At 44.2% G+C, this 12609-nt stretch overlaps 1 protein-coding gene across 3 annotated transcripts in view; it reads left to right on the forward strand.

The window, feature by feature from the left end:
* DYTN (dystrotelin) overlaps positions 1–4555 on the forward strand; it is a 54895-nt gene extending 50340 nt beyond the window's left edge. For 2 of the 3 annotated variants that reach the window (XM_054044865.1, XM_054044864.1), the window contains exon 15: positions 2174–4555. In XM_054044865.1, coding sequence (XP_053900840.1) covers positions 2174–2280 — 107 coding nt within the window. In that variant the 3' untranslated portion in view covers positions 2281–4555. The remainder of the gene's footprint in view (positions 1–2173) is intronic. The other variant, XM_054044863.1, reaches the window with a different exon arrangement.
* Positions 4556–12609: the final 8054 nt, after the last annotated feature.

Consider the following 12609-nt stretch of genomic DNA (forward strand, 5'->3'; position numbering starts at 1 on the left):
TGGTCCCAGCGTTGACAACGCACTCCACAAGAGTGCAGGCTTCATCTGCAGCAGTCCTGGCACAGGTCCCCATTCATGACATCTGCCGGGCGGGGACGTGGTCGTCTATTCACACCTTTATGTCACACTACACCATCACTCAGCAGGCGAGAGACAATGCCGTGTTTGGTAGAGCCGTGCTACAGTCGGCAGCTCAGTGAACTCCGACCCCTCCTCCAGGGGACTGCTTGGGAGTCACCTACTTGGAATTGACATGAGCAATCACTTGAAGAAGAAAAAAAATGGTTACTGACCTTTCGTACCTGTTGTTCTTCGAGATGTGTTGTTCATGTCCATTCCGAGACCCACCCACCTCCCCTCTGTCAGAGTATCCGGCAAGAAGGAACTGAAGAGGCAGCGGGTCGGCAGGACCTATATTCACCGCCATAAGGGCACCATTCCGGGGGGCTCCACAGCCAACAGGGTACTACTAGGGGAAAAACCTTCCAACAATCATGCATGCACACGCACACACCTACTTGGAATGGACATGAGCAACACATCTTGAAGAACAACAGTTATGAAAGGCAGATAACCGGTTTTTGTCTCTCACTGACAGGAAGTGGCTAGATTCATAGGTCACCTCTGTTATGCTGGATGGATTTTCAAGGAGGTAGGGGAGTTGAATATGAGAAAAGATAAAATAACGCTGTAAAAATGAGCTGGGAAGATTTACAAAATAATTTAAAACTGCTTAAAATCTGAAATTAATAACATTCTATTAAGCCTTATCATGCAAGGCCCAAGGCACTCTGTGTCCATTACATCTGGCCCTATAAATATATATTACACACAAAAAACCATGTGAAAATAACATTACTGAGATTGCAAAAAGTTGGAAAATGCCAGAATTAAGGTTGCTTCTGAACCCTTAATTCAGCCCTTTTATGCATTTGCATTATAAGTCAGTCTTTAAATACATGATCATATACTATTTTTTCCACAGGACCCTTGCCTCCCACCCCCCAGCAACCAGTTCTAGCCTCCATTCTCCTCCCTGACTTCCAGTCCCACCTCTTTGCCTAGCCAGTCCCAATTCTGCCCCTCACCCCAGGTTCCAGGCACAGTTTCTTTTACCCCTGCTCCACTTCCAGTTTCACCAGACACCTTGTCCCAATCTACTCTTCCCTCCTCCACAGTCCAGTTTTTGTTACCACTGTATTCAAATGAGACAGCTTTCTCCTCTGTGCTAGCTGACTGCCAGTAGGGGATCACTGAGCGCACAGGAGAGACAAGCTCATTGCTCTCAAGTTCTAGTGCCAGTTCCGCCCTGGACCAGAGCAGCCACTACAGGGAAAGTTTGACTTTGCCCTTGTAGCCTTATGGAGGAGGAACAAGTTCAGCCTGGGGAAGCTGTGCAGTGCAGAAAATGTCAGCCCAAAGGGTTAAAGTTTAGCAAAGTTATAAGCAACTGAAAACAGGGTCTTATAATGGGAACTCTTGGGCAACCTTAATAATAGTCAGTCCTACCAATGCTGCTGTTATATACAAGGTGCTTAGGAATGGACCCAAAGAGCAGTCTCTTACTGTAAGTAATCCATATAAGTCACAGAGCAAAGACTAACTCAACATGAGTAGAGATATGATCTGACACTCCGTTCATAGTTTATAAATACCATATTAAACATGTGGCAGTCAAGCATTGAACCCAGATCTTCTAATTTCCACTGCAGTGCTGTCACCACAACACTAGCCTTCCTCTCTCAGCATGCAATCACTCTAGAATTACTCCAGATTTGCATTCATGTGAGCTCAACATTTAACCCCTCACTGCTTGAGTCATTTAAAACTGGAGAAGACATAGTACTGTAGAGGAAGTCACTCTCAGCAGTCAATATGGAACAAACTTGCATTGGTGGTCTTTTCTGTCTCCAATTTCTATGACAGTGTAATTGTTTGACCCCACAGCCAGCCTCCCAATCACATAAAATCCTCTTGTAATCAATGGTCTTATTACAGCATAGCTTTGTTCAGCTCTCAGGATGCCTCACTTTCATTGATAAGAATGTAATAAGGAAAGCCAGCGGATAAAACTTTTGTTTCTATAGAATTACCTTGAATTAGAGTCTTTTAAAGAGTCGTACAGGGATTTTACTGCATTTAGGTGCTGTGAAATAATCTCTTTTCTTTCCAGCTCAGCAGTCTGCTATAAAGCAGGAGTTGGTCTCCACAGCTGAGCATGTTTGCAGGTCCTTCTCTGACCTCATCAACCACGTGACTTTGCCTGCTTGGAAGAAATAGGATGCCGGTATTAGCCTTACTACTTCATCCCACTGTTGCCCAGGTAATTACAGCCATGTGTCATCTCTAAAGTTGGTCAGATATTGAACTGTAATAATCTAACATAATCAAGTTCTGACTCTGGGGTCTTTACCAGAGTCTTCTGTGGTGTTAGAGAAGGAATTCTCCCTTATATTAGTACCATGTATTCCTAGCCTATTCCTAACCTGAAGAAAATATAGGGCCAGATCTTGGCCAATGCATATCAATATAGTTCTGTTGACTTCAGTGAGCCTATGCTAACATACACAGCTAATGATCTGGCCCATACTATCCTCTCATTACTATAGTACCTGATAATTGCTTGTGTTTCAGGAAACAAGAGGATTTTTTTCCCCACACGCACACATGGAGATGGCTTTAGCTAACCAATCTCATTGATAAGTTGTCTGACATTGTATCATAGTTCAAGAAGCAATGAATAGAAGGAGTAAATCTTTAGTTGTCTTCTCCAAGTTGTCCATTGTCTCCAACATCTGACAGTCATTTTACTAAATTAGCAACTAAATTGGTGAGACGGAAGAGCTGTGAACAATTAGAGGCATTTTATTGCTTTAGAAGCCCCATATATATGGAATTATTAAAGAGCTTAATATTACTTGAAGGACTTACAACATCAGAAAAGAAATTTTTGTTTTTCTTTTGTTGCTAGCACAGGGTATTCACAGAGTCAGCTGAAAACAAATTATGAAAACATTTCCAACACAGCATTGAAAATATTTAAGGATGGTGTTTCTATCTGGAAGGTCTGCATGCCGTTGAGAGATATTGGAATTCTTATAAGGGTTTAGATGGTTATTTAGGTTGTTGCTAGCTGACCACCAGATCCTGTGCCCATTGAAGCCAACGGCAAAGCTTCTATTGACTCAGCAGTGCAAACTTTCAGCCTTGGATGCTTTGGGGGATAATCTGGGATTCGGAGGGGAGTAAGATAGTGGACAAAAAGTGAATATATTATTCCTCAATGATTCATCTATAAGATGTGCCACATTCCACTTTCTCTCCTTCTGGTGCGTAGGTGAGAGATCTGGAAGGAAAGGGCTGAGCTCACACTTAGAAGAAAAGCCACTTGCACTACATGCTATTCTTTAATGTCCTGGCCGTGGGCCTGATTCTCCATGGTTACATCTGTTTTACACCAATATAACTCCCCGATTTCAATGGAGTGCTATTGACATAAATTGAGGTAACAGAAGAGAGTCACGCCCATGACAGTGTTGCTCTGGAATAGCAATGCTGAAGATTGAGACAATGGTGAGTAGGCTAGGCAGTCGTTTGGACTATTAATTGTGGTGGGGTTTTTTGATATTTTTGTGGGTAACTGTGACCAAAAGCATCCCTGTGTTCACACTCTACACACTGTTGTAATCTTTGTATGAAATATGCCTTGTAAGATTTCATTTGAAAATAATAAATAACTTGCTGGTCAATAATATGGTGAAATGTATGACAGTATTATATGTGACGTTACAAATTCACTCTATGTGATATTAACACATGTTCACAACCAGACAGCTCTGTCTAGGCAAAAGTTGTTAAACAGGCATATCCTAAATAAAGGCATGTATGTTTACCCCTCAATGTACATATAAATAGTAAATAGGGTCCTTGAGATAGCAGGAGGAAGAGATGACTAGAAACAGAACGAGTTGGATTTCATCAAAGACAAAGGGAGAAAAAAAGGGCATGGAGCCTCCTTCATCACCAGACTCCATGTTGCCTTCTTTACTGCTTGAATAAACTTTACTTTGAAGCAAGGGTGGGCAAACTGCGGCCCGTGGGCCACATCCAACCCAGCAGCCGATTTAATCTGGCCCTTGAGCTCCTGCTGGGGAGCAGGGTATGGGGCTTGCCCTGCTCCCATACTCCAGCCGGGGAACGGGGTCGGGGGCCGCTCCACACACATGTGCTGCGGCTCCCGGAAGCAGCAGCATGTCCCCACTCTGGCTCCTATGTTTAGGGGCAGCCAGGGGGCTCCACGCACTGCCCCCGCCCCAAGTGCCGCCCCAGCAGCTCCCACTGGCCGGGAACTGCAGCCAATGGGGCAGCGTGCAGAGCTACCTGGCCATGTCTCCACGTAGGAGCTGGAGGGGGGACATATCACTGCTTCCCTGAACCCCTCCCGTGCCCCAACTCTCTGCCCAGCCCTGATCTCCCTCCTGCCCTCCAAACCCCTTGAACCCAGCCCGAAGCACCCTCCTGCACCCCAAAGCCCAGATCCCTGACCCCACCCCAGAGCCCGCACCCCCAGCCAGAGCCCTAATCCCCCCCCCCCCCGTGCTCCAACCCCCTGTTCCAGCCCTGATCCCCCTCCCACCCTCTGAACTGCTCGGGCCCAGCCTGAAGTACCTTCCTATATCCCAAATCCCTCAGCCCCACCCCAGAGCCTACACTTCCAGCTGCAGCCCTCACCCGCCCACACACACACCCCAACCTCCTGCCCCAGCCTGGAGCCCCCTCCCAAACCCTCAATTTCTCATTTCTGGCCCCATCCCAGAGCCTGCACCCCCAGCCAGAGCCCTGACCCCCTCCTGCACCCCAATCCCAATTTCATGAGCATTCATGGCCCGCCATAAAATTTCCATACCCAGATGTGGCCCTCGGGCCAAAAAGTTTGCCCACCCTGCTTTGAAGGGTAACCCTCTGAAGAATCCACCAAAGAAAGGGTCAGAGAACCCCAAGTTCTGTCTCTTTCTTCTAAAAAGACTAAGGCACCAACACCTTTGGGCCTCTGGGAGAGATCCTGACCAAGGAAACTGTCAACCTCCATCTTGCTGGAAGACTGTGGATAAGAAAGGCCATCTCGAGCAAAGCATTGAGCCAAAACTTGCTAGAATAAGTTTGACTTTTAGATGCATTTTTTCACTGATATTTACAGGTAACCATTTCTAACTTTCTCTCTTATACTTGCATTCACTTAAAATCCTATCTTCTTTGTTAATACTTAATAAACTTGTTTTATTTTTAATCTAAACTGATCCAGTACTTTATTTAAACTGAACTGTTTGGTAAGTCCAGTTGAAGTAAACGATTGAATATCAACTCTTTACAGGAGCAATGAACCTTAATATCTGAACTTTCCAGGAAAGAGCTGGACAGTGCAGAACACGTATTTTGGGGGGAAATCTGGGACTGGGAGCATGTTGGGGTCACCCTGCAAGAAGTAACTGAGGCTGGTGGAAACCAGAGTGGAGCTGTGGGATCAGGCTGGTGGGATCAGAGCTGCTGAACCAGGATTGCCTAGCACACACATACTCAGGATGCAACCTGCATGCTGGTAGGCTGGCTGTGAGCAGTCCAGGTTGGGAGCTACAACAGAGATGCATTGTGAGGCACCCACGGTTACAGGGAAGGCAGTGACATAACCCCCTTGCTGGTCTGGGCTGCACCCCAGAATGTGACAATGACTCACTGGATTAGAAGCAGATACTTTGTTAAATGAGAGGATGAACTGAAGTTTTCTGACTTGGCTCTTCACCAGTGCTGACTATTGCTAATTTTGCTCTTTGTCAGCCCATTCTTGCTATGTGATGTATTATTATATGATTGGTTATTTCCATCAAATGCAGCTGTATGTTTCCAGTTGATGACACAAATGAGGAATCAATTACTCTGAAGTTACAAATATACTTTAACGAATAAGAAATGAAAGTGATTCAGTATCTCTTCAGACAGTGGAATTACAGATTCCTCAACATGCTATCAATGTTCTGCAAGACTACACAGAAGACCTAGTGAACAGAGTACAGAGACATGGATTTACATAAATCATGAGAGCAGACATAATTCCAAAAATAATGTACCAACTAGATCACTTACAGGTGAAGTTAAGGATGCTACACCAACTGACACCAGCTGAGAATCTAGCGCCCAAAAATAAAACTTCTAAGGACAACCAGAGACTGTTCGTGGCTTTAAGGACCAGAAAAAGAACTCGACTTGGGGGAAATTAATGCACTGTTGGATGAAGATAAAATGAAGGAGATCATATGCTGAAACAGAGCTCCATCAATAATGCAGCAACATTTACGCAGATTGAAACATGGAGTTTAACAAAGAGAGGCAGTCTCAATGGACAGCTTTCTTTTTTGCTAGAAAAGTTCTGTTTTTTTAGAAGTCTTGACGGGATTATAAGGCATCAAGATAAAGGGGGCTATCTGACTCGAATCAAGATGAATAGAAAGTTTTTCTTTGGCGAGACCTCAGCCACCCATTCAAGAGACCTTTAAAGTAGCGATCATGGTAATAAACATTCCTAATTCTTCATATAGACTTTAGTCACAGAAGCCCCAAATCATGCTTAACACAAACGTCAAAGAATACATATGACAAATGAAGGGAAGGCTCTAGATGTTAATAAGCACTTTATCTACAAATGAACAGACGTTAAAGCAAGTAAAATACTAGTTGGCTTGTGATAATACAAGAAGAAATGGAACAAATGGCCGGGTAATAGGGACCACTGGGAAGCAGGTACAGCTATATCCCCATAAAGACACACAGAAGCGGGGGGAGGGGGGAATAAGATCTGGATGGGAACTTAGTAGCCTTGGCAGTAGCAACGGTATAGTACATAGTCCCATTTGCCTAGGACTCTATGCTTGATGGCCCCAGATTGTGACATAAGGAAGTACATTTTCATATGGTACATAGCTATTTGGCTGCCCATTTCACAATAAATACAAGGGACTGAAGCCTTAACTCTGTTTTTACTCAGGTTTGCCTCAGGACAGCTCACGCTGAAGTCTGAGACTTGTCCCCAGAAAGATCTGAGTGAGGACTTCAAGGTTTGCACTAGCAGATTTCATATGGATGAATCCCCATGCACCATACTGATACTTCACCCCCAAAAGACGATAATGATCCTCTCTGAGATCACAGCAAATTGGTGGTACAGAATTCCGTTTTAACAAAAATATGGTCCAAAATAGCCTGACCTTGATGCCCTTCCATGCATGGTGTAAACTCAAATTATTTGATAAGGCTTTGGAGGTGAGGGTGGGGAAAAAGCTGGGGGTATATTCCTGGTGTGCTAAAAGTGCAGATTTCCTGCACTGATTGGCTGAATTCAGTCATTGTTTGCACATTTTTCTGCTGCATGTTGATGATTTGAGATTATAAATCTAATTGTTAGGGCATGCGGAGCTTCTTGCCTGGGCTTTATTTGTATTATTTAAATATAAATAAATGACAGTATTTTCCATTGAACCAGCTGATCTAAATACTACTGATATTGGGCTAAATCCTCAGCACAGCTGAGGGGAGGAGAAAGGTGGCTCAAACTTACCTTTCCATTCTGCCATTCTTGTAAACAGGAAGGGCCAAAACATCCTCCAACATCCCCTAGACTAGAGCAGCCTCGGGGGACTGCTACACCAGCTGAGGATCGGCCAGAGTGCTGTGAATTCCCACACTGCCCTGACATCCTCTGTGATGTTGGGGCTGTGGGGGAGTACAGTAATAGAGCTGACTATACCAGCTTTGTACCACCTAAGGATTCCCTTATAGCGGGGGGATCCCTGACTGCCCCTTTATAGTAGCCCAGATACAGGGTTGCAGCTGTGGCTCATAGTTGGCACTTGCCAAAGGAGATGGATTCCCTTACACAGCCATCTCTACCAGTGGTATCTAATCAGTGATGACACAAGAAGAAATAGAACACGTAGTGGAATGGGGGACCTACAGGAGGCAGCTACCTCTAGTCAATTAAAAAAATGGTTAAAAGGCCACAGTCCCTCCTTCTAGGCAGTTCTTATGTTCTGTTACACTCCCGTTCTGGTGCTCAGGCTGAGGAATAGTAAGGAAGGGGCAGCAGTACACTGGGCTCACATCAGAGCTACTCCTAGGGCTGCAGGGGGTAATGGTGGGAGGCAGCTGCATTTCTTCCCATTAGCAATGAGCCTGATTCCAGGAACTGAGTTTTAAGATTGCGGAGCCCTGAGAATGCACATACTTGCAATTCATAATTGAGTACATACTTTCTTCCTAACAGGTGTCCTTGAGAGCCTGTAAGCAGTTCTACTCACTGCTGTTGTGTTAGCATCATGTAGTTTTAGAGCATCATGCTGAAGGTGTTTGCATCTAGCATGCCAGTTGTCAGCCACTTTGGTCCCACAGTGACCTGTTTCCATCCAAACTTGCCCTGTGGCTAAGCCACATCTAGTCCAGGCCCTTTCTGGGGTAACAGAAGTCCAGGTAGAAGTTCATGTCCCAATAAGAGATCCTTCAGCCTCTCATGGGATACTTCTCAGCCTATCCTGTGGGCTCAGACCAACTTGGGCTTGAGCTTGGGTGGCTAGCCTGAGCCTCTGCTATTACCACAAAACCACCCACACAGATATTTTTAGTATGCTAGTGTGAGGCTAGGAGGCTCACTTCCAGCTGCAATATAGACATACCCTCAGCCTTCTCCCTAGGTCTGCCCAGCTCCTTGGTCCTCCTCTAGAACACTAGCCCACAGAACTGCCTTTCTGGACCTTGTCCTTTTTCCTAGGCTCACCCTTGATAGACAGGCATATATTACTCACTATGAGTCCCTTCAGCAGCCCACTCCAGAGCTCCTTTCTCTAGCTGAGTGTGTGTGTGTGTGTGTGCAAGCGTGCTCTCGCTCTCTTTGTAGTCCACCCTGACCCTTTCACAGCCCAGGCTACTGGGTGTAATTAAATCACTACATCAGGATCAGCTGGTGCATGGCTACTACCCTCACAGGCAAGGCCTGGCCCAGCTCTCCTAAAAGCACCAGCCAGTCTGTGACAGGGCCCCAATTTAGAGTCAGTGAATCTATAGCAAACATCAAGGTCATCTTTTTTTCAATATCATCAGGTTGCATTTTCATGCCAAGCAATTGAGCTCCAGTCAAAAACAAACATGGTCAATGCTATGAAATGGAATTAGGCTCTGAGGTCTTCAGACAGGAGAAAATGCCTGAGGTAACAGTTCCTTCAGGAATTTCATTACTTGCAAGTTTACATTTAATTGCCTCACTCTTTTATTTCAGCAAAATTAATACCATGAATTGTTTCCCTTACAGCAGCAGCCTCCAGACCACTATTCTTTCAACCCCACTCCCCCACACACCTTTCCCTGCCCATTTCCTCAAAGGTCAAATGGCTGCTATAGTTTCTTAATGAAGGAAAAGAGCTGATGCAGAGCTGTATGGTGGATTGGTCCAAAGCTGAATGTTGTCTTGGCCAGCAATTACCTTTCACCAACAGTCTTGCTATTCAACGGGAGAAAGGAGGATGCAGGATCCTGTTGTTCGAGAGGGAAAGTATATAAAATTACAGGCCTGGTCTACACCACCACTGCCGGTCGATCTAAGCTACACAATTTGAGTTACATTAGTAGCGTAACTCAAGTTGACATAGCTTAGATCTACTTACCGTGGGGTCCACACTATACTATGTCAATGGGAGATGCTCTCCCGCTGACATTGCTTCTGCCTCTCGTTGAGGTGGAGTACAGAAATCAATGGGAGCGCTCTCCCATTAATTGAGCGTGTCTTCACTAGACCTGCTAAATCGATGCTGCTGCATCAATTGCGAAAACAAGCCCATAGTAGTAGCCTCTTCCTGAAGGCCCCTCCTAAAGCGTGTCAGAGGCAGAAAGCAGTGTCGTCTGAAAATCTCTCTGCTGCTACTTTTCTAGTGAAATCTTGGGAGATAGTGCCAGCTCTCCCCACCTGTCGATTGTCTATCCATAGTAATAACAATTGCAAGTGTACCTATGTGTATGCTGAATTGTATCCTTCTCCCCCATAATCTTTGGCTATCACTTGTCTTCATAGACAGTGAGTTCTTTGGGTCAGGAATTGTTTCTTTGTATGTGTTTGTACAACACCTAGCACCATGAGGCGCTGATACCAATTGGTACTGCAACGTAGTGCAAGAATGGTCCTGGCACCACTCCCAGGCAAGTACTGGGGACACACTAGTAGGCCATAGCCACAGCCTAAGACAGTTAAGGCTGATGAAAGTTGCTAAATATTTGAAAACAAAGGTTCTGTCCCCGTGTTCATGCTCCTGTTGGGGTTGTCTCCTACAGATATTTTAGACACTTAAACACAAGCTTAACTTTAAGTACATATGTAGTCCCATTGAAGTAAATGGGTGAAATCCTGGCCATACTGAGATCAATGGGAGTTTTGTCATCGACTTTAATAGGGCCAGAATTTCCCTGTACGTGCATGCTTTAAGTCAACTATGTGCTTATTTGTTTTTCTGGACTGGGGCAGAGTGCCTAGCACCTATCAGGATTGAGTCCATCAGTAAATGAGTTTTCTGGCAGATACACTTGCCAGAATAGAAAATATTGCAGAATATTCAAGGAAAGTCATTTTAAATTTGTAACTTGGACGTATTTGCTCTGTAAACCTGATTCTAAGGCTATGGCAGCTCTGCAAGCTAGGGTGTGATGACCCTACTCGCCTACACATCCTCGGCCTAGCTCTCATTGAGATGGCATGGGTGTAAATAGCTGCTTAGCTGCTGTAGCACGAGTAGTGGCAGTGGAGTACACCAGTGGGTATGTACCTGACCCAGCTCAGCTGTGCCTCCGCTGCGGACATCCATGATACTGTGGCTGCGCTGCTATTTATACTACTGCTAGCTTGCTGAGAGCTAGTATGAGTACACCTACACAGGGGAATCGCACTCCTAGCTTGTAGTGTAGACGTAGCTTAATAGTTACATTCATTCAGCCAGGAAATAGAAACATGCCCTCTGACCTAGGCATCCACTAAAAAAAGCCACAATTTTGAATACTAAATTCTTGCAATGAATGGCACATTTAATCAGTTTCCTCAAATTAATTTATCCTTCAATGCTAATAGTTTTGAATAATTCTTTAAACTGGATGTTAGTTTGAAGAAACTGATTTATCTGCAGACAATCTGCAAACAGAAAAAGCAGCAAAATTTGTCAAATATCCAAATTATGTCACACATAGCTAATGGAAACATTTCCATCAACAACATAATTTTTTTATGTAATAACTCCCTTCCCCTTCCCCCCTCAAAAAAGATGACTATGTAGGAAGTATTTACTTGGTTTAAATTTTCCAATTTTTTTCCAATGGAAAACCAAAACAATTTTTGGGGAGGGGGAGTTGGTAATATATTTTGGTTTTGTTTTTTTTATTTTCACATTTTTGCTGAAAAATTAGGAACTTTCCATTAAATTTGTGAAAACAAAATTTTGTTTTAAACTTTTTGCAGAAAATATTTACCATTTTCTAACTAGCTCTAGTAATAAGCTACACATCCTGTTCTGCCTATGATGTATCTAGGAGCTCTCCATTCCTGATAAGAACCTGAGGACCAATCTGCATTGTGTGCTGCAGGGGCAAAGTCATCTGGACTCTATACAGAGGAAGCAGCTTGCCTGCCTGGGTCACAGTACAGCATTTAACTTTATTCTAGCATCCCTTAGGAATTGAAAGGTAACCATGTGCTGACTGAAACTGACACCGAAAGCTTTTTTGTGTGTGCTTTCTTTAGAATAGAATTGTTTCTTACTTTTGACTTACTTCATTTTGGTTTCCCAGGGCCGATCCTGCTCCCAGTGAAATCAATGGCAAAACGCCTACTGACTGCAGTGGAGCAGGATCAGGTGCTACCTGAGGGAAATAGCTGCTATTGTACATGAAAATGAATATGCATGTGGGTGTTGTTTATGGACGCTCTTCCTGGAATGTTAACTTTGCGAACATCTGTTCACTTATGGTGTGGAGAATGTTTGGGTCTTATTAACCTATGGGAAAAAACTGGAAGCTTGAAGTTCAGAGGTTCTGGATTTTTTTAACTCTTTATTTTTAAATAGGATGATCTTTTGGCTGCTGTTTGTGCCTTATATGTAAAAAACTATAGTTAAAACAGAGCAAGTACAGCTACTTGGCTCCAATCCTGTAACTGAATCCATACAGGCAAAACTGTGGATTTCAGTAGAGCTCCGTGTTGGTCCCCTGATCTGCCTGTACACATCCAGTTGCATGACTGGGCCTTATTCTCCAGCAGCCCCCCAGACACAATTTCAGTAGCTCATGTACACAATAAGGTGGCCAACTGCTTATAAATCATGCCGTTTGTTAAAGAGACTGAATTCATGGGCATCATTAAAAAAAAAAGAAGAGCCACAACAGTCCAAAAAGTCAAAGCTAACCCAAAGGTACAATGTTGATAGCTACAGGCACTCCCCCTCCACCGAGAGCAGCTTTCCAATGAAGATTAAAAACAAAAACCAAAAGGAAATTGTTTAAAAAATATCCACTGTACAGATAAACCTCAGACTAGAC

Source organism: Malaclemys terrapin, chromosome 11 (genome assembly GCF_027887155.1).
Source record: "Malaclemys terrapin pileata isolate rMalTer1 chromosome 11, rMalTer1.hap1, whole genome shotgun sequence".
Taxonomy (NCBI): Eukaryota; Metazoa; Chordata; order Testudines; family Emydidae; genus Malaclemys; species Malaclemys terrapin.